Source organism: Euwallacea similis, chromosome 2, assembly GCF_039881205.1.
Source record: "Euwallacea similis isolate ESF13 chromosome 2, ESF131.1, whole genome shotgun sequence".
NCBI lineage: Eukaryota > Metazoa > Arthropoda > Insecta > Coleoptera > Curculionidae > Euwallacea > Euwallacea similis.
In genome coordinates, this window is record NC_089610.1 from 479,844 (window position 1) to 503,097 (window position 23,254).

A 23,254-nucleotide genomic window follows, 5' to 3' on the forward strand; every position below is an offset into this window, starting at 1 on the left:
TCTCAAAAATCGAGTTTGGGACGTATAAAATTTCAATAAGTTTGGCGTAGAAATGGAACCACTCAAACGCACAAAAACGCAAAAATAAACACTTTTGAATAAACATTAATTACTAGACAAGTCAGAAATATCTCTCTTCTGCAGGTTAATTAAGCCGACATCTTTTTATCAAGAATAACAATACAATTTTAGGTCATGCTTTTACCGCGTCTTCTCCTTTTAACGCGCAAGAACATTAAAGGCTTTTATGCATCATCCCGATAGAATTTTTTTTTTACAAATGTAGCTATATTATAATTATTATTTAATTATTGTTAATTAAGAGACGCATTTAGTTGTAAATAGGTGTCACGAATTTGTTAAAGTGCCAGAAATGAAATACCCATAATATTTTTTCCCTAATAACAATGCGGCTATTTTAAAAACTGTTTTATGTACACTGTAGCGGACATGAAACTTAATGCATACGTAATAAAATGTATTAGTGTAGCACGCTAAATATGTATAAATATGTTATTATGTGGTTAGAAGCTGAATAGGAGCCTACAGATAACCATTATGATTCTGCAGTTTTGACTGTACTGCTACTGCGTATTATTGCATATTTTTTTGTATTTCAGCCTCCGGTGAATTATTTTGTAAATTATCGATAAGTACTTACAAAAATAAAACACTTTGCATAAAAATATTATTTCAAAAATAGAAAATAAACGGAAATAACAAAATAATAGTAGAAACAAAATAGTAAACATTATTGGACTACAATGCCATCAGGAAGCATGAGTGTCGAACCATAATGAATATGTACCTAGATACTTGATAATTCTGAAATCGTGCAGCACATTCGATTACTTATTCTAGGCTCTAAAGTAGGAGTTTTCTGTAACGACAAATATCTTCAAAAGACGATAGGCATGGTTTTCTGACGACCTGGTAATGTGGGATTCACAAAAGCGCCTACCCACTAGAAACCTCGAGATGAAAGGATCTTCCGACTCCGGAATTGTCCCTGAGAGATATATCGCCAGAGTCAGAAAGGACTGCGAGTAGCTACTATCTACTCCACTCGTCTTCTGCTAGTTGATTCCGTGCTCTCCTCATCTATTGTGTTTTCAGAACATCTATTGCCTCTTCGGATTATTTTGTTCCTATTGTATTTCTTTTTGCTCTTCTTATAAACGAGAGGGCCTTCATGGTGGCTTTGCGTTTCCCCATGCTCTATTTCTGTCTTTTAAATTGCGGGACAACGCTACCCTTCTTTCTTCCAATCACTTTGTCTATGTCTTTCTGGTTCGGTATTCTGTTGATTCTGATATGTACAGGGCGTTCCATTTAAAGCTGTGATTGAAGATTACTCAAAAACGGTACGTTGTATGAAAAAAGGTTTAAAATAAAAGTTGTCTGGTAAAGAGGGGGACATGTTATGAAGATAGTAACTTTTAGCCAAAACGTTATTTTAAGACCATTTCAAGGTCAACTTTTTTTTCCAAATGGCAATCCCGTATTTTTTTTTACAGATTCTTGTAGACCTTCAAAAATTGAATATCTTTTATTTGAACAATTTTTTTATTAGATATTTTACTGCAGAGTTATCTTTGATTTTTATCCGACTTTTGGGATAGTCAAAATTATTGCATTTTTTTTCTAGAAAAGCTTTTCAATGCACATTCTGTTTAAAACTCATAACATCCTTCTATCTGATAAAAAAAATGTTTTTATGAAAAAAAATTCTACAAAAAAAATTAATTTAAAATCCTGATTTGAGAAACTTATGAAAGCAAAAGTTCAAAAGAATGTTTTTCCTGCTCCAAACACTTTTTAACTCCTATTCGAAAAGAATTGTTTACTCTGCTCAATATCTTTCTGTTTATCAATTGACATGCCTTTTCTATTCTCCTTTTCATGTCGTCTACAGCTGTTGGTACTTCTTCATGAACTTTGCTCTTTAAAAACTCCAGAGGAAAAAATCTAGTGAGGTCAGATCAGGCGACCTAGAAGTCCAGTTCGCTAGACCGCCTCGTCCAATCTATCGATCTGGATACATTTCATCTAGAATCTCACGAAACATTTTGGAAAAATGGACTAGACAGCCGTCATGCTAATATCACATCATCCAAGTGTACAACAATTCCGGAAGATTATTACGCAAGAAATTGCATTTTTCCATTCAAGTTTCCATCAATGAAGAAATAATACCGCACCATACATTCACTGACCATTGTCTTTGATGTTCAACTTCTCTAAGCCAGTGTGGGTTTATAGCACTACAAAAATGCAGATTATGCCGAATGGTTTGTAAATGTGAATTAATTCGAAAACAAAATGTTGTAGAAGGAATTGGCATTTTGATTTAGTTTCTGCCTTGCGTAATTACAAAAATTGACTCGGTTTTCAAAATCTGTTCCATGGAGTTTCTGATGTAATGAAATGTGGTAAGGATGGTATTTATTCACCTTCAAAATTCTTTGGACACTTGTCTTTGATATTCCTGAGTCAGAAGCAATTTTACGGCAACTTTCATGGGGATTGAAGGCAACAGCTACAAGAACTGATATTTAATTGCCTTCATGTGTTGCACTTCGGGAGCGATTGTGTTTTTTTGTTTCCAACATTTTCGTTTCTTTGAAATTTTTAATGGCACTGTTGGAAGTCGTCTAACAGGGAACTCTTTCATCCAGAAATGTTTCAGCATAAAGTTTTGCTGCTCGACTAACATTTCTTCCAGCCTCTCCATAAATAAAAACCATTTCTAATTTTTCATCCAAAGTGTAGCGATACATTTCAATTATTGAATTTTGAAATGAAAACAATAATTTCACACAAAACAATTATATTGATTGTTGGAAAAGGAATATCGATTTTCTGTAGATGTTGTTATAAGATAGACTCTAACATGAGGAAATTTAAGAAAATATTTTTTTTATTAGATAGAAGGATTGTTATGAGTTTTAAACAGAATATGCATTGAAAAGCTTTTCTAGAAAAAAATGCAATAATTTCGACTATCCCAAAAATCGGATAAAAATCTAGGATAACTCTGTAGTAAAACATCTAATAAAAAAATTGTTAAAATAAAAGATATTCAATTTTTGAAGGTTTACAAGGATCTGTAAAAAATACGAGATTGTCATTTAAAAAAAAAAGTTGCCCTTGAAATGGCCTTAAAATGACGTTTTGGCTAAAAGTCACTGTCTTCATAACATGTCCCCTTCTTTACCAGGCAGCTTTTATTTGAAACTTTTTTTCATACAACGTACTGTTTTTGAGAAATTTTTAATTACAGCTTTAAATGGGAAACCCTGTATATCCGATAGAAATGTTTTTTGTTTCTTCGAGAATGGAAATTACTCCTACATGTTTGTATTTTCTCCTGAGATGCTTCCCTTTATGTTGTGACATCCCTACATGTATGACTGCCCTTGGGTGTTTGGTCCTTTTTTCATTTCGTCTTAGCCTCATATGACTTTTCCTGTAGTGTTTGCCCCGGGTTTTTAATGATGCAATAGATCTTTTGGTACACCCGCTTCCAGGCACTCCCCAGTTTTAGGCATTGAACATCTGCAGTCATTCTTCTGTATTTTGCATTTGTCATTTTTCCCTCACTCCTCTGGAATTGATTTCGGAAAGGAAGTATCCAGGAGTCACCACGTGCAGATGCGGATAGGTCTTTGACATCTTCCTTCTCAAAGTAGGATCAAATGTTAATACTTATAAGTAAAAGTCGGGTCAAAAATGAGTGTTGTTTCTTTATTATTATACAGGGTGTGAATCAATAAATTTAAACAAAAAATTATTTTTTTCTTAAATTTAATAAAAAATCTGAAGACCCTAAGAAAGGAAGTATTGCAATTTGAATTACATAAACATATTCGCCTTACCTTCGCGTAATTGTATATAGCGAAGTAGTCTTATAATGAAAAACAATTGTTTATTTAAACAAATTATAATAGAAACACATTTATCCTTCTCAGTGTTGGCTCCTATCTTAAATACGAGTGCGGTTAACCCACATTATTTTATCACTTGAGGAGAAATTACCGTGTGTTACACATGGAGGCACAATTTGGGTAAGCGTTCAATATAACTAAAAACATTTCTTCCTTGATTAATCCCAAACGTTTTACATTTAGTACGAACGTGTTAAAATTTGACATAAATCTAACTTGTTTTGTTTAATTTGATTTGTTTTATGAGCCTGTAAAATACTATTTGATTATTCTACCCACGTAGACAAACAACGTTTAATTTTAAACCTATCTTTGTCGGCCTAATGAAAAGTTCATTTGGAATCGTAGAGCGTTAAATGATTCAATAACTTTGTCCATTGAAGGATTGGATTTTATTTGCTAATTATCCTTCTATCTTTGTTTCAGATCGTAAAATTGGACCATACAGCAGCGGAAATCATTAAGTGTAACTAATAGAAATGATAGTAGTGGAAAATTTAAGTGAATTAGTTTTTTTCTTTGAATCTTCCGATGTCCAAATAACATCAAGTGATTGATGAGTGGTGTTAATTAGTGCATATGTCTCAATCAACTCTATAGAAATTATAATCGATTCTCACCCGGGAGTGAAAGGCAATTTTACAAGATGTCAACAGAAGAAGAAGATCCTCAGAAAGCTCTGCTCGAGAGAAGGCGAATGGAGTGTTATCAGAATGCTACGGATAATTCTGCTGTGGACGAGGGTAAGTCACGTTTAGTTAAAAAAAAAAAAACTTGTCCGTATGATAGTGAAGTTTGAAGCATTTCAGTATTCACCCGAAAATATCTATCAGCATGGTGAATAATAATAATATGCGTAATTGTAACAATCTATGTACGTAATTGTAACAATGTACTTACGAAATTGTAACAATGTACTTACGAAATTGTAACAATGTGCGTACGTGTGAATCAAACGTTGCCAAAAGCAACATCATGCGCTCCTGAGCTGCATAGATGATATCTATTTATGTAGGTTAGTTCCAGTTAGGAAATCCATAGTTTTGGGTATCGAAAGAAAGTTCTTTAGTAATATGTCGCGTGTAACGCAATATAACATATCCTAATGAGATTCCTACACGATTTTTTCTCAACCAAAATACCAAACAAATTATTGATTATTACATTATTAACTGATTATGAAATAAACATATCTTTCTTCTAACCAATTGCAAAATGACACCAGGCATCTGTTGCGAGTACAATAATTAGAAAAACAAATATTGATTTTTTAACTTAAATTTGCTATAGTGGTATGCAGTGTACGCAACTTAAATGTTAAGCATGAGCTACCGCAAAGCGTAGCTAATATTCTTTATCCAACACCGGGATATTAACTTAATGAAATAAATTCACAACCAACTTTTCACACTCAAAAGAAAAAACAATTCTGCTAACCTTGCGCATATAGTGAAAACTCCAAAACTGGTAGAAATGAAGTCTAAGCAGCAGACAATCACTATGCAGGTAACTGAGCATGCGTTTAATTTGATTAATCGACGACAGCACATCAGCCATTTTTGAAACAGCACATGGTGTGCAGTAGAGATGACTTTTGATGAGACTTTCATAACCAAATGAAATGCTTCACTTTGGATCTATTAGGAGAGATTGACCTTATCGGTATATTAACTAAGAGGCATGTACTTGAATGTAAAGTTTGGTAATATCTTTTATGTTATACAGGGGCAATCCAACGGAAATCCATAAACTCCTGAAGCGAGAACAAACATTGAATCTAGTTTAGTAATCAAAACTGTTTACGTCGGGCTTTAAGGATTTTGTAAATGTAGACAATGGAAGGTCTATGTTGTTCCATATAATTCGCTTTATCACTTAGAACAATAAGGAAATGTTTCTGAAAAGTCCACCGAACTAAAGTTATTAGACATCGTTTTGTAAGTATCGCAAAGATTTACTTGCCTGCCGAAAGTCACAATTATTTTGATTTTACGTAATAAAGAGTCTTTAAGCCGCTAAAATATTTCTCACATTACCCAAGCACGAAAAATCTATTAACATTAGCGTATATTTTCCAAAGTTCCCTTACAATGGATGCATTGGGCCTTAAATGATGTAACACGTTACCGTTAAATTTAAAAATCTATTCCAAAATAAACAATTGAATAAATTTTAATTGCCTCCACCTATTTATTATCTTGATATATATAATTTTCTGGCCGTAACTTTTGTGTACCACAGTTTTTTTCAAATCCTCGATAACGATAACGTTAAATAAGTACCTAAGGTATCAGTGCGTAATAAGGATAACGGATCCCATTAACGCTAATTAGGTTATCGTCAATCTGGGGAGGAAGTGCAGGGGGAGATGTGAAGGTGGGTATTGAAGGAATAGGAAAGGGAGTGGGAAGAATACAAAGGATGGGTGAAGACCTTCGTACCCAGGATCGGTACGATCGTGGTACGAATGTGAATGGACAAAGAGCGAATACATACCGTCTCAGATGTTTACGAGACACAGCGTGTTCAGGAAATTCCTGAGACGGATCGGAGCGGAGAGGAGTGCGGAGTGCTGGTTTTGTGAAGAAAAGAAGGACACCCCAGAGTGTGCCTAGATGTCCGGCATGGGAAAACTATTGTGTGGGGGCGGAGGAGGGGAGACTTGACCTGAGCCAAAGCACGATAGAGAAGAAATTGGTGGAGAGTAGGGAGAAGTGGGGGTTGTTTGAGAAACTGATTGAAAAAGTTCTGAGAGCGAAGATTGCCAGAGAGAACGAAAAGAAGAAAAATGGGGTGCGGAACCGTGACCGCACCTAGACCGGGCGAGAAGGAGTACCCGATATAATGCCGAGAGGCGGTTCCGGGGCGGAAGAGGTGGTTTTAGTGGGTAGGTGGGTGCATCAGTTGCAGTCAAATCCCACACTTCCCGGCTGACGACCAGGCCGGCTGTCTTTAGAAGATTTTTTCCTCCTCGCAAACAAAAAAAAAAAAGGTTATCGTCAATCACAACTGTGAAAATAAGGTTAACGAGTGTTGAACTAAGTACCCTAACACTCTCTAATAATTTAGAAAAATATAACATAATAACTTAAGTTTTAAAACAACATAAATAATACCCTAGAAATGATATACATTTCTGTTAAAGTTAGAGTACAAACCACGCAAAATGGTTTGAGTGCACATTTTAATATTTTGAGTGGAACACAAAGAATCCATTAAAGTATTAAATGGAAATCAAACTAAAAAGTTCGAAAGGATTACTTTTGCTTGGGATGTTAAGCTGATTCCTGTTGGAAAGTTTCTTCGAAAATCATATTGAACGTTGTGTAAATGGCGAATCAGTAAAGCTTAGAAATTTTCTTTGCAATTGACTACTAGTCTTCGATTGCGATTTTGTTTACCGCCACTTGGTAGATAGTTTATCGTGAAATAACATACAGTTTGTGAAAGTACTGATAGTAGATAAAAAAACTTCTTTTTTAGTTGAAAAATTAGAAATCCTCCATGATAAAAAATCAGTATCACAATGGTGTGATGGATGGGGCCCAATATTCGATGCGCCGCTAAGAATTACAGGTAGTCTTATCGGCAATTGATTAAAAAAAAAAACAATTTTTCATTTTTAATTAAAAATATAGTAATTCTTGAAAGAAAAATTCCTGCATTACTAAAGTAATAAATGCGACATTTATAGGGTGTCGAATTACAAACGCTCTCTCTTTTAACTTGCTTTATTTATAGTTTTCGAAAAAAATGTTTTATACTAAAGATACAAGAGTTTTCCTAGAGATTTAAACTTTAAACACACGGTTTTCAAATTATAAAGAGTGTGTCAAAAAACATGGCAGATCAAATTTTGTTTTTAAATGGATATATTCCAAGAATTGGGTAGTCTGTTGTAGAAGCTGTTATGAACGAAAAAAAGTTAAAAGTCGTAATGTTTATTTCCAATGCGCAAATTTTAGAGTAAGAAAAATGAACAGACGAAGATTAGGCAGTTATACTGTTAATTGCCGCTTCGCTTTAATTAGGTAAAGCTCGAGGATGATATACTGCAAACATATTTCAATTTTTTTCACTAAAGGGATTTGAAATATTTTTGCGCTGCCTAATTTCACACCTCGCTTCTTGATTGCACCTATTTGCAGAACTTGCGCTTTTTTTCTGAGCGTTTGTAATTAATAACTTCGTTAATTGACGCCGTAATAAATCCAAAAAATCATATCTCCGTTTAGTTCGTGCTTATACATATATGTCGGGGTAACTTTAGAAGTATTCTCCATTTCTTTGTATTTGGTATATCGTTTTTTTTTATTAACAGAGAAAAGAAAGATAGAAGAGACAGACAAACCAGTTCACTATTCCACGACCGCTCTTCTTTCCATCAATCTACTAACTGCCAGTTCTTTGTCCCCGTTGTCTTAACTTTCCCAGTTCTGGTGAGTCCTTCAGAACCGTGGGAAAAGTGCCTGCTAGTCCCTATTACAAAGGAACCAATAGTTTTGTGTCACCCAAATAATTAGCACACATGGTCACTTAAGCGCGCCGTGGCAATAGTGACCTCGTTCGACAGTGCTTTGTCTTCAGATGGCCCTGTCAGCCTGCTCTTCATCTTATTGTCTATCCTAATGCTACTTTTACAAATTTTAAAGACTAATAAATCTCCGACATATATTTAATACCGAAGCTTTCAAAATTACCAATATTTTGGGAACTTTCGGATCCTGAAGATTCCTAGGGGATTGCCAGGGAATCCACACAATCCTCGATTTTCCTTATTAATATTCCAAGTATAATCCACTTTTTCGCCATTTCATTAGCGATCACTGATTGCCTTTCAGTCATTCAAATTTTTTGCTTAATCATATTTATTAATTTTTAAATATTCCAAGATTATCGAAGTACCACCATTGCATTACTAGTCTACAAGCCAGGAATCGAGCGGACTCACCTTTGAACTGACACGATCATATTAACTTATTGACGAATACACATTGAACTCATTAGCGCCTCATTGATTAGCATACTTAATTGAATAGTTAGCTGCGTTTCTTAGAAGTTGTAGTAATTCTCATTTATGGCGCTTTGCTCTTTTATTTAAAATATTTTCAATTAATGTTTCGCTAATTAACTTTCTGAATAAGTACGTATTATTAGAATTTTATTTCAATTGAGTCATTCCAGATTTCAGAAACTATTCTCGGGTTGTTGAATGCCCTTTTCATTCCAACCTAAATAAGCCATTATAACTTTAATTATTAATTAAAGTAATTATAGCAATTATCGTTTTAATTAGGAATTAAAATTATAATAGCAAATGCTAAATATATTCAAATAGGTTAGTTTTTTTACAGTCTTCATCATATAGCAAAATAACTTTTATTTTTCATATATGAAGCTCATTAGAAAACGCTAATTTCTATAAGTGCATCAAATAGTGTGGCCTTGTTTCAGTCATTCTGCATATAATTCCACTCGTAACATAAAACTATGCATTACATAATTGATTATAAATAGCTATTTCAAATTTTCCATTTGATTTGAAAAAAAAACTGGGGGAGTCCCGTGGGATTTAAACCCTGTTCCTCATTTTCTTAATTTTTGACTTTTGCTCTTCTCATCAAAACTTAGTTGTTAAAGGCTAATATTTAAGTTCTGGCTAGATTACTGAACTTGATTAATTTAAACAATTTTTAACTTCCCTCTAAACTTAGGTAAAGCTTGAGATACCTCGCTTACCTCGTTATCGTAATTAATTATTATTAATTACTCATTAGCTTGTTAGCAACGCTTGGGATAGCTCGCGTGCTGGGTTAATTTTCCTTTCTCCCTTTTCGTGCACAGCCGCTTACCCTCCTCAAACTCAACTTGAGACTGAATTAAATTAATTTTAATTTACTTAATAGATTAATGGATATTTCGCACTGGGATTATGGTATTGTACTCGCATATATTGAGGATAATTCGCTCGCTAGAACTTCTCCACCGGGGATGATAGTTTTCATTATATGCTCATCCAATAAAATGTTATTATTGAAAATACTTTTTTGATAAAATTATTAAAGGAAAAATTGTTTGCTATCGGAGAACTTAAACAGTAATGGAAACTAATATCAATATACTCTGCAGAGAAATAAATTGGAAATTTCATTGGTGTCTAATTTCTAGGCTTAACCCTGGAACAACTGACAGCCAATTTTAAGGTCTCCAATTCTCATTTATTCCAGGAAAATAAAAGTTCTAGCCGAGCAATGACCGACATTAATAAGCTGTTCTGCACGAAATGTCGCCAAAGCGTAGCATTTTTACGATCGTTAACTCAAGCTTAGGGGAAAGTTTGATATTATATATCTTTGTCACTTGACGAGCAGCCATATTAATGATGTACTGTTACGATGATAAACCTGCTTATGTCTGAGTAGGCATATGACATGAAAAAAAGTGCTTTCTGCTTTGCTGAGTTAAAGGCCCATATAGTTAATAAATTTCAGTCAGATGACTCGACCGAAATAAGTGGTAAAATCAACAACATGCAACGACATAAACAAGTGCGCTTGCGTCCTAACCTGTTGCCAAATTTCCTTTTTTCTTTTAATTGGAATAAGTTTAAATGTCACAGTTAAATATTAAATTATTTACGTGGTTTTGGTATCGTTTTCATTGTTTCACAATAACTAAAGAACTTAGTAGATAGTCTGTTGCAACTAATTCAATATGGTTCAACGGGTGTTTCAATAAAGAATTGCCGCAGTGGCGTATAATTAATACTGTAATACCTATGCTTACACTACGATATTCCCTTGGGCAGCTTAGTTATTGGTAAGACGTTTTTTGTCTAATTAACTAGTACAAATATACTTCACATCAATAATTTAATTAGATTTCATGTTTACACTTAGAGATGACATGTTTTAAAATTTACTGTCTTATGATGGTTGGTACCTAGCATGTTATGATTTTTTTAACACACAACTGAACAATATTACTATTTTATAGCCCTCGTTCAATATGTGTTATATTATGAATATTTTCGCAGATTAAATAAATGTGACATGAGAAGCAGTCTCCATGTGTTTGAAAACCATGAGAAATATCCAGAAGATGGAAAAATGTATTCCACATGAACTGAATGAAGGACAGCAGGAAAACCAACCACAAAAAAGTCATTTCTCCATTGAATTCTGGCTACCGATGAAAATTGGATATATTTTGAGAATTCTAAGCGTAGAAGATCACGAGTAACTTTAAGTGTATCATAGACATCGACTGTAGGGCCAAATCGCTGTGGCAAAAGAATGCTCTGTGTTGTTTGGTAGGATAAAAATGGTGTGATCTATTATGAACTGCTAAAACCTGACCAAACCTTTAACACTAAACGCTTTCGACAATAAATGATCGATTTGAATCAAGTTTTACATGGAAAACGACCAGAATATCAAAAAGGGCAACACTATGTGATTTTCCTTCATAATAATGCACACAGCAAAACTAGTCAAGGAAACAATTGAGGCGATTTGTTGGGAAATACACTGCTCAAAAGAATCTAAGAAACAAGCATTATTTTAGCTATAATCTTTATATAATATGGACATATAATAATGACATTAATTCAGAATAAATTCACATAAAATTTCTTGAATACCTTGTGTTAGCACCTCGAATATTAATAACAGCACAGCAACGTCTTGCATACTCAAAATCACCCTATTTGTAGCGTATTGTGATAAAAATCGCCACTGCTCCTCGAAAATGTTCTGAAGAGCCAAATTTCTTTATGAACACGCTCTATGAGCCGATTGAGTTGCCTTTGCAGCATGTCCCATACGTGCTCTACGGAATTCAAATCGGGTGATTGTCGTGGACAATTCATAAGAGTTACATTGTTGTCCCTGAACAAACACGTCGTGGCCTAGCTAACATGTGGAGGAGCATTGCCTTGCATATAAAAAAGTTCTGGGCCAGCAGCATAAGCAACAAATTTGAGCACATAGTCTTGGTACTGCACTTGGTTCAGCGTTTGCGTCAAACAAATGAGCTGGCTTCAATCATGCAATATGATACCACCCAATACCATTATGAAATCTTTTAAATAATTATAGACTTCCTAAAAATGCCTATTTCATTCAAACCGCCCTGTATCACGCCAAACACGTTGTGTCGGGTATCAAGTCGAATTCCAAACCGAGGCTCATGTGTGAATGATACATAGGCATATTCTTCAATATGAATATATGTCCAACAATTGTCATTTTTCCCTAGATTATTTTGAGCAGTGCATTTTCGCATGCGGTTTACTCACTAGACTTGGCTCCGTCCGATTACTACTTATTTGCATCGATGAGACACACACTTGCTGAGCAGAGCTTCACTTTTACGAAAATATACAAAAATGGTTCAATGACTGGTTTGCCTCAAAAGAGCAACAATTTTTTTAGCGCCGGATCCACAAATCGTCAGACAGGTGGAAAAATGTAACTAAAATGATGGACTACACTTCAAATAAAATATTTTTATCATTTTCATACAATAAACGTGTATTTTCTGTACAAAAATTCCGGTTTCATATTTGCATATCTTTTGCTTCGCTACGAAACAATGTTAAAATTCAATTAGTGGTACATACCTTCGTTGAATCATTGAAAGTGTTCTAGTTTTACGAAGCATTGTGCAGGTATTAGTATCACATACGAGTATCTGAATTTTTAGTAGCCGCAAAAATTTATTATTTTAGCGACATAATTTACTATTATATGGGCGCATTTACGCTTTTGTAACGATGCTCCTGTGGAACGAGGTTTCCATTTAGAAATGTTGCGGTAGCACCATTACGTTAGTTATGCGAAACTTTTTAATTTCTATCCATTGCGAGCAGCATCATATAAACATATATGGTTTTAGGACCTATGCCGAATGCATAACAATTAGGTGTTAAGTGTTGCAGTGCAGAATTTTTAAGTTCAACTTTATATCAATATTTGCTCCATTACAGAATAGTGGGAATGCCATTAATAAGAATGTCATCATCAGTCTATTTAAAACCGCTTATACTAAATATAATAACGAGTCGTGAGGGAAATCCAAAAATGGGTAAAAAAACAGTAATTTTAGTCGTCAAATAATCCTCCATATACTATCTGCTCGAAGATATATTTGTAGCATTATGATTATAGCCGTAAAAGAACATTTCTAGAAAATATTAGTAGCTATTTCTTATGGAATACCAATTAATGAATTGGGACTATCAACAACGCCTTAATCAATTTTCCAAACTTTACCTGGGTTTTCTAATTTAAAGTGCAACAAAAAGGACTTGATGGGCCAGTTAACTAAACAGTTACCTATGCTTTTCGTAATAATAAGAGGTCTCGAGGGTAGAGACAATTCGAAAGTTTTAGATGGAAACTTTAAAACTAGACGAATTGATGATGCCAAAGTTGGATCATCAATTTTCCTAAACTGAGTTGCGATTGTATTTAAGGTTACGGAAAATTTTTTTATACATAACGATGAATGTATGGCTGGCAAGAAAAGATTGTGCAAGATTTCAAAATTTTCTCTTTTCGTTTACTTACTAACGAAGCTTCTTGTAAAAGTAACTCTAAGCTCAAAAATAATTTGATTCCACACTATACACTGCCATAACTCATATTACATGACAAACCAAATATCCGACAAGGTGTTTTATTATTATTGCTTAGCAAGTTAATTGTTTTAAATACGACCTTGGAATTTTTATCTCATATTTAAAATGTGCTGTTTATATGATGTAATGATGCAATGAAGCCATTTATTTGAACTTTTGTCAAATATCAATGGACTGGGACTGGACGTCTAAACTTCAAAGAGAGTGAAATTTTCGACATGTGTTCATATTTTTTAAATATGTGCGAAAGAAAAAATTACAAAATAAAAATAAAAAAATTATAAATAAATCGACGTTGTAAGAAAAAAATGTTTGAAAAATACCTATTAACAAACATATAAGGTGTTGAAGTTTTACTTTTTTTTGTTTTTCATTTACAGTTCTTCCAATTTTATAGATATTTAAGATGGGACTAAAAGGGTTAAGGGGTTAAGACTTTATGATGCACATTTCCCATAAGAGTTCACATAACCTGTCCCCTAACTGCATCAATCGTCAATTCAATACTTTACAGGATGTTTTTTTTCAGGGGTTAGGCCCCCTTTTACCGATCCGAATTTTATTATGATAGCCCCTTACATTCAGTAACCAAAATTTTGAATTTAGGCCAAGAAATGTAGGCTCACGCTAACTATGTATTTAGTAAAAATGAAAAAGAGTGACTCAAAGGAGAGTTTCTAATAAATTTATCTGAGCTTAAATAAGTGGACTTATCAGAAGAAAGATTAGTATGTCCTTTAAACTTCAACAAAGCACTGTAAGACCTTTCAAAATTATCAAAGAAAATCGATGAGTTTTTATTTGTTTACAAATATTAGTATTCTCACACGTATTCCAGCATTCATATTCAACTTTTCTATCGAACATTTTTCACCTATTTGAAGTTACAGTTTAGAATCACCCTACGTCTGCCAGCGGATATATAATAGATATGCAATCTTAAATTACGCAGCAAAACGCGAAATTCTTGTTATTTATTGTTCAATGAACGCTTGTTGAAGAGGAAACATCAGTTCAGGCACCTGCAAACTCTATTACTACCTGTTAACGCTAACCAAACTTTGGAAACTTCGAAATAAGTTTCTGGTGAGTTTATGCATATTGTCAGATGTTTCAACTGCCTTATTTGCTCGTTTGTATTCGGGTTAGCTGAGATTTGCGGTCCAGGTTTATCTTCTACAGCTGTCGATTTATATGCTCAAAGGGTGTTGCATAAATCAATACCACACAGTCATTAGGAAATTTGAAAATTCTGACTTCCACAGTTTTGCAAATTTATTCAAAAATATATGTTCCTTTCAGGTCGGTTTTGTCCAACGTATTTCGATGGATGGTCTTGTTGGCCGCAATCACCAGCTGGACAAATTGTCAACCAGTCCTGTCCTGGTTTTATCGCCGGATTTGAAAAATCAAGTAAGTTCATATACTTAAAACTATATACTAAATACCTTAAATTGATGCGATTCGAAGCTCGTATTGCTGGAACGTGTACAGACTTGTCGCTCTCGTGAAATAAAAATTTCTCGTGAAACAACAAAGTATAATTTTCAATGTACATATAGGGTGATAGCTTTCTGTCTTTAAATTTCAAATAAATCAATAGATTTTGTAGAAATTGTAGAGTCAGACGGACTATCGGCGATCACAACTAAAACTGACAAACATTATTTCGTTTTGTTGCTACTACACCCATTTTCATTATTATTCAATTAGTTTTCAATATTATTAGTTTTCCTACTCTGTCTTAAAGAGTTATGCTTGCATTTGCTGTTTATTTGGTCAGTTTTCCGTATTATTTGTTTTAAGCATTTTTACGATTAAAACATATTGTTAGACTCCTCAAACAGAACGCTCCAGATTGAAATATTACTACAAAATTTTAACAACTTCCGGAGAATAAGGACGAATTAAGAATTTTAAAAACGACAATATTATTCTAAAATCCTCACGCCAAGGGGAAGTTTATTAAAGATTTCGTCGTAATAAAAGCTCGAGGGCTTTTGATCGGTCAGCACGATGCTATACCCGGGTAGTTCAGGATTTAATAAAGTGAGACTTATTATTGAACATGAAAAATTTAATATTGGAGTTATATGAGCCCCAGCGAACACTTTGTTTCTGTTATAAATAGGAAACTAAGCCATTAGGAAATATTGCCTTTAATGTCGAATACGCTGCTTAGGCATTTAATGGACATTATTTTATCCATTTTACGCTTTACAGATTTCTTATTTTTCTTCAACTATAATAAACCATATTCCACTATTAAGTCTTTATATTCACTTCAATGTATCAGAAATTCATGTTTGTAAAAGTTTTTCATTTTCCACAGACACACCTCTTCATTAAATGCCTCTTTTCTGCTTGATTGACCATAAACTCGTCGGTGTATTGTCATCCTCGTCTAATAATGGGATATCGTTCAAAAAATCCTTGCAGTGGGCGATAAACTGCAAACGTAGGGTGTTGATTAATCTATTTACTATTATTATCAAACATGTAACACTGACAATAGGTATTATCTGAAATGATCTAAGACATGCCTAATATATTTCAACACTTACTTAAGGTTTTTTTAATGATCACTCTTCCTTAACTTTCGCCATGCCTGATGTATTGCAGCTATTAACTTGACAAGACCGATAAATAACGTCCGGAGTTAAAACTTGAAAATCGAAGGGTAGCAAAGGTATGTAATCAACTCCAGTACGTTAATTACGTATCGGCCGTGTACCTTTCGAGATTCTTCGTTATACCATAGCTATGATTTAAAAAAGAGGCATTATGGCATTAACTCAAACAGATGTTGTAAAACAAATAAATATTTATTAAGATTAAATCAGCGGTATATTTTTTGAGCTGAACAACCTTAATGGCTTTAATGGGTAACGCCCGGTAAGGATTCTTAACGGCTGCACTCTGTTAACAACCTTTTACCATATTATGTTTGAAATATATTATACAGTGTAGAAGTTTTGGATGGAACAGTCCATTTAACTAAGATGCCGAACATATGCGGCTAAAATCCTCGGACACGTCGATTTTTATTTTTTCTTGCGGTTTTTTTGATGGTTAATTAATGTATACAGGGTAGTCCAAAAATCAGGTACAACAATCAACATTGTTTTTTCAAATAAAAACATGTATTTTTTATTTCATTTTTTAATTCTATGCAAAATTCTAAGTGTATATCATGTACCACGTCCTATGCTCAAACGCAATAGGTCTTGAGAAATTTACAATTTAACATATCAAACACTAAAACTTTTGATTTCTTTTAAAATTTCTTTGGTCCTGAAAAGGATCGATTTAATACAAAATAAAAAAATAAACAACAATTAAATTAAACGTTCAAATTGGATCCCACCTACTTCTTGATAGTAAGCAAGACGATAAATGAACTCCTGTTTGACATTTTGAAGCGTTGCTAGGGTAATTGTTCTTATTTCATTACGGATTCTTTCTTTTAAGGCTTCGATAACTTCTGGTTTGTTAAAATAGTTCCTACTCTTGAAATACTCCCATAGAAAGTAATCTAAAGGCGTGAGGGCAGGTGATCATGTTGGCCATTCAATTACCCCTCTTCTCCACAATCCAGCGTTCAGGAAAAATGTCATTTAAATAAGCCCTAACATCAACGTGGTAATGAGGGGGTGCTCCATCATGTTGAAACCATAAAGTATCATTAGGAATATTAGGATGAATCTCATTTGGATATAGCTCAACAAGAGCAGCAACAAGATCTATGAGCAATTCTAAATATTTTTCACCCATTAATGTTCCGTCAATGAAATAGGGCCCTAAAATTCTGTTCCCAACTATTCCGGCTCAAACATTTATCTTTTTTGGAAATTGAATATAGGCCTTCATCATCCAATGAGGATCCTGGGGCACTCAATAGCGACAGTAGAGCATAGACCTGTTGCATTTAGATATAAGATATGGTACGTGAAACACACTTAGAATTTTGCGTAGAATTCAAAAATGAAATAAAAAATAAGTATTTCCATTGGAACAAACAATATTGGTGGTCGTATCTGATTTTTGGAGTACCTTGTATACATGAATTTGACATTAAAAAAACCGCAAGAAAAAATAAAAATCGACGTGTCCCAGGATTTTGGCCGCATATAATATTCGACATCTTAGATATATGTTCTGTTCCATCCAAAACTTCCATACTGTATGTAAATATCCGTATTCCGAAACAAAATATTATTATGGGTCAACATTTTTTCATAATTGGAAAGTTTATTCTCATAGAACATCAAATTATTCCTAAAGTTTTTGCATAATTTTTTCTCCCGGGGCTGCGACAGAAAGTTAACAATTTGATTATGGATCTAATTGTTTTAAAGCAGCTTTCTTGTTCAGATATTAAGGAAGTTTTTGGATCATCTGCAAGAAATAATATTTCAGAAAAATATATTTCCTGGGAGGCCGAACTTTTTAAAAAGGCTTTGTTTTAATTTGAATATTTTATTTTTGGGTCACTAAGCTCTTAATTTGGGCCGGTTTTGCATAAAATTTTCTAAGCAAACCATTGTTCATTATAATCATAGTTCCAGTTCAAAATCAATGAGACAATGTGCCTTTGAACAGCTCGCAATACCGTTATTTGTAGAAATATCTTCGCATTTCTCACTCCCCCTATCTGAGTTGGGCCAGGATGTGCATATGCTAAAACTAATCTGGAATAGAGGCCTTCATTCAGAGTTTTCCGAAACTGATCTTTCTATCCATTCTAATTAATGTCCATTCTCTCACTCGACAGGATTGTTCAAGTTATATATATAATTTTTAAAAATCTCTATTAGGGGTACAAACCAATGAATTATTGCTCAATAATAGAAATATCTGTATGTGGGTAATGTCCAGTTGTTAGGTCCAAATTTGGCGCGTGTACGTGGTTGGGTCGATTCACCCCTTTCGATACGATAACCGTGAACTACGTAGATCGTGGACTGGATTGATCGATTATGAAGGACCACCCTGAGTTCGCAGTCTCAGAGACACTGTTTTCGCGTATAAAAGAAACTAAACCTTCTTAACCTAACAAAGGTTTATTGGTAACATTAACAACTATACAATATCGAGAAATGCGTTATTTAAAGAATGTTGACGAGAGTTTAACGCGTACGAGTCCGTGATGAAGTGGCGAGAAAAGAGAGCTTCTTCAGTTTCGCACCCTCCTTAAGTATTGATACGGAGATGTAACGCCCATAGACGTACCCCCGATAGGGCCCCATTAGCGGCTTCTAGGCTACCTTGTTACGTTAAAGCGTAGCACTTAGAGGCACGATCGCTGGGCTTTTATTGGAGCCCAGCCATTGTATTCGTTTGGCGGTACCTTTAATTTAAATTCGCAATGTTAGTCCGACAAAGAATAGTGCTGGAAATCCCAATCATAAAATAACTTCCCTCAGCCGAAGATGGGTGTTAAGCGCTGGGAATTCCAACAGTATTACCCAATGGCTGGGGTTGTCCATGGGCGTAACATCAGTTTGTTAAACTAACTTTTAATCCGTGATAAAACAATACGTCGCAAGTCCTAATACCAGTTTTGCATCGTAAACTACTTATACATCTACGAATTCAGTTTGAAGATGACTTCTCTAAGCCTTGAATATATTCTTGATATTCTGTAAATCTTTCTCAAATGCTTTCCCAATGATGATGTGTCGGAAGCATTCTAGTGTTTCTTTTTCTCCATCGAAGAGGTCTATGAGTCGGTTAACCGGTCTGAAATATATAATATAATAGAAGTCTCGAGAAAATTGTCTAACAAAAACCAAGAGATGTTTACATCCGATATTTGTATTGTTTGTGGGTATTTGTGGTTTATAGTTCATCTCCTCCGTCAGTTTACTTACGATCCTCTCCGGTTTTGAAGGCTGTTTTATTATACTTTCCTTTTTTCTATTCCCCTATTATACCACCCTACGTTCTTAGTATTATGTTCTTTCCTATTCAAATAACTTCCACCACAAAACATGATCAACTTCATATAACACATGGCTGCAATCAATGTAGTTCAACTGCGTCAAAAGCGTTTTTTTCCATTAAAACCTCACACAAATTTGGTGATGACAGTGAAACTATAATCTTATATTTTGTGGTCAGTTATTAAATGACCAAACAATGTCGAAGTTTGACATTCTATTATCGAGATCGAAAGTAAAACCTTAGGTATGAATATTAATTTCCTCCTGTATAAGCCATAATGTGGTTATAGGTGTGTATATGCTTTCCATAGACGTTCCAGCTTTGCATTACAATACATTGAGACTATTTGCATAAATTAGGGATAAAGTGCACTGAGCGGAGGTCACAAATCTCATCTCAGTATTTCTAATAGTTCGCTGACATGTAATTTCCGCGAAAATTCCAGAACCGCTTTAAAACTCCTACAACCTGTAAGGTCTTAAATCAAATTAAAGCAATTAGAAAGCAATGTCGTCCGAAGTAATTACCTTTCGGATTCTGGAACGAACAAACTTTTAATGGCTCTCAAGGGCTCCTGGAAGAGTGGACGAAAAGATTACTTTTCATCCATGGTGTGGATGATGGAAAAATATTCTTTTCCAACAGAAAAATGTCGGATTTCGTTTTGTCTGTTTTTGGAAAATATTTGAATTTGATATCAGAAGTTCTTTTCAAAAATATAGTATTTAGCATGCTCACCATTAGTATTCATATGGAACATCTCCCGGCCATAATCGGAGGAACTTGTCAGTAGCGATACGTTTGGGATTGGATGTTTTTGAAATGCTGATTTTTTTTTAAATAAATAACTGACTTGAAACGGAAATTAGATTTTTGTTTACTTAGTTAAAGATGCTGCGGTGCAACGATAGATAAATAGGCTAAAATCTTTAAAATGCTTTGGGAAATAACTAAACGAGGCTGCCTTTAGACAGTATCGAAATATTTAACGCAATTAAATGAAAGGATGTACAGGGAAAAGCATGAATAATACAACAATCCGGATCTCTTTTTTAAAAGATCCGATTTCTAAGGCAAACTGAGTAATTTTGCAGTTCTCTCCAGGGCGCTTATTAAATTGCATAGTATAATACCATCCAATGAAAAGTTTAATCTGGAAAGTCGGCGAATATGAGTTTTTGCTGGTTTCACAAAAGTTGCTGCGCATTGAAGTTGTTGCATCATGCTTCCGTTGCGGTGAGTTACAATAGAAAATGTATAAACTTAAAAATACTGCGGAAAACTCCATAAACTGATTAGTTAGTATATTTTCACAATGAAATACTATACATTTGTTATATCCTATATTTCATTGTTCTGAAAAATTAAACATTAACAAATGTTAAAAAATAAACTTAAATTATTGTAAAAATGAAAATCTTAAAATTTAAAATTTCACCATAAATCTAATAAATAATACACAAAAAAATTAATGATCAGCGTAAGTCCCTCACTGTTTAATATGGCTCTGCATCATCTGCTCATACTCATAATGAGCACATCGATATTATTCTAATGAATTGCTGCTCTTTATAGGCATAAAATAAGCTATTCAGGTGTATTAAAAGCCAAATTGTCGTGCAGAACACGTCTCTGAATCATATTCTAAATGTGCTCAATGGGGTTTAAGTCCGGAGACTGCGTTGGCCAGGATAAAACATCAATAGATTCTTCAGTCAGGAAGTTTTGAACTTCGCTTGAGGTATGCGATCATTATCTTGCATAAGTATGAACTTGGTCCTGCATAAAGAAATATTATAGGCTGAAAAATCGTATCACTATAATTAACAGCATTTTAAAAGCGCACGCTAAATAAGATCAGTTCTATCGCCAATGCTAACCTCGTCCCAAACCATAACTATTTCTCCACGATACCTACCACCTACCATGCAAGATTCACGCCGTATTCTAGTTCGTCTTAAATCTGAACGAATACCAAACGGAGATTCACCGAAAAACAAAACCGTCCTCTATTGTTTATTTGTCCAATTCGAACGTTCCTCTCAGAACACAACTCTTGCTTTCCAATTTCCACGTGATCAAGGAGGAACTCGGAGTGGGCATCTAGCATGAAGATTGGATATATGCAAACTCCTTCTAACCGTCTGAATACTATTTTGTGCTATATGTGCAAGCGGTAATTTAGTTGTAAACTGGGATGTTGTTTAAAGTCTGTTTCTTCTGACTTGAGAAATTATGAAATGATCTTGAATTGGAGTTGTTAGTCTTGCCAGGCCCAAATGCTTTTCACATACATTATTTGTTTCACGAAACCGATTACAAAGTTTGCTAGTCACACTTTGAGAGGTTTGCAAATTAATAACATATTGTTGGGTTACGCCTCCTTCAAACGGAGCATATTTTCCACAAATTACTAAATGTAGAAAAAATCGTTGAAGGTGTTCTAATTGCATTTTTTCTTGCGCTCCGGATACGAATATTTCTGATTATATTTTATTTTTCCTAACCCTTTGAGAAAAAAAAACTTTAAAAACTTTCAATGTCTATGAAGTAAATGCTTACGTAATCAGTTTAAAAAAATGCAGACTTTTATGTAAAGAGTGAAAATCCTCAACATGTGCAACATGAAATGCGTTTAGTTTGAAAGCCATTCTCATAAAACATTAATATTTTCGTTTTGTTTCAGATACAGTATATTACAAATGTGAAGACAATGGCACATGGTACTTTCACGAAGAGTACAATAAGACGTGGGTAAACTACACGACGTGCGTGAACACTGCTGATTTATCGGTAATCATACACATTCTAGTATAATATTTCTTAAAACCCAGATTGGCTTGTTTGCAGGAGATTTATGGATCATATATAAATAGCATTTTCTTTTCCAGTTCAGAACGATAATCGTCAGCATCCATTCTGTCGGATACGGCATATCCCTTGTGGCTTTACTAGTTTCTTTAGCGTTGCTGTTTTATTTTAAGTAAGTACCATTTGTCTTTCCTGAGAACTCTATGAGGAAAGAGGAGCTCTGAATTATTTTATGTCCATACTTTAATAGTACTTCAAGATGAGTGAAAGCTAGTCGCCTTAATGTATGAGATTCACATTTTTCAAATAAAATAAATGAAGATTTTTGTACAAAATTTTCAAAAAGACGCATTTTTCGAAAGTCAGTTATCTTACTGGGTATTAACATATTGATTATAATTTTTTGTGACAATATTTTATTTTAATTAGCCCGAAAAAAAGTAAAAAAAGTAAAGATTAAAACAATGTATTAAAACGAATTAAAATCAGCTCAATCAGCATGCTAAAATGCTGCTTTAGCATTAAGCAGTATTTACTGTATGTTTCATGTTGCATGTTTTATGCATCTCTAATATATGACCTGCTTTGCGATACGACTTTTGAATTGCAAGTCTTATGGACATTTTTGTTCTCTTTTTGTGCATGCAATTCATATTGTTGCTCGTTAACCATGTCATAATAAATACACGCCATTTACTGAATGCAAACCCCCTTACAGTTCATTCACACAAATGGCCCATGCTAACAATAATAAGGGTATAAAAACGGTCATATATATGTGACAAAGCAATAAAATTATGGTCGAAAAAATGTGGACTTTGCTTCCCTAAAAATAACGATGGTAATTTATAAAAGGTGATTTAAAATTTATGTTTCAGCTACAGTTTTTGCTTGAAAAAACAAGCTC

The 23,254-nt window shown here is 34.0% G+C and overlaps 1 protein-coding gene across 4 annotated transcripts in view; it reads left to right on the forward strand.

The window, feature by feature from the left end:
* The first annotated feature begins 3,876 nt into the window (after nucleotides 1-3,876).
* Dh31-R (Diuretic hormone 31 Receptor) overlaps nucleotides 3,877-23,254 on the forward strand; it is an 89,647-nt gene continuing 70,269 nt past the window's right edge. For all 4 annotated transcript variants that reach the window (XM_066405157.1, XM_066405160.1, XM_066405164.1 and 1 more), the window contains exons 1-5: nucleotides 3,877-4,067; nucleotides 4,374-4,690; nucleotides 14,893-15,003; nucleotides 22,223-22,329; nucleotides 22,428-22,519. In XM_066405157.1, coding sequence (XP_066261254.1) covers nucleotides 4,594-4,690; nucleotides 14,893-15,003; nucleotides 22,223-22,329; nucleotides 22,428-22,519 — 407 coding nt within the window. In that variant the 5' untranslated portion in view covers nucleotides 3,877-4,067; nucleotides 4,374-4,593. The remainder of the gene's footprint in view (nucleotides 4,068-4,373; nucleotides 4,691-14,892; nucleotides 15,004-22,222; nucleotides 22,330-22,427; nucleotides 22,520-23,254) is intronic.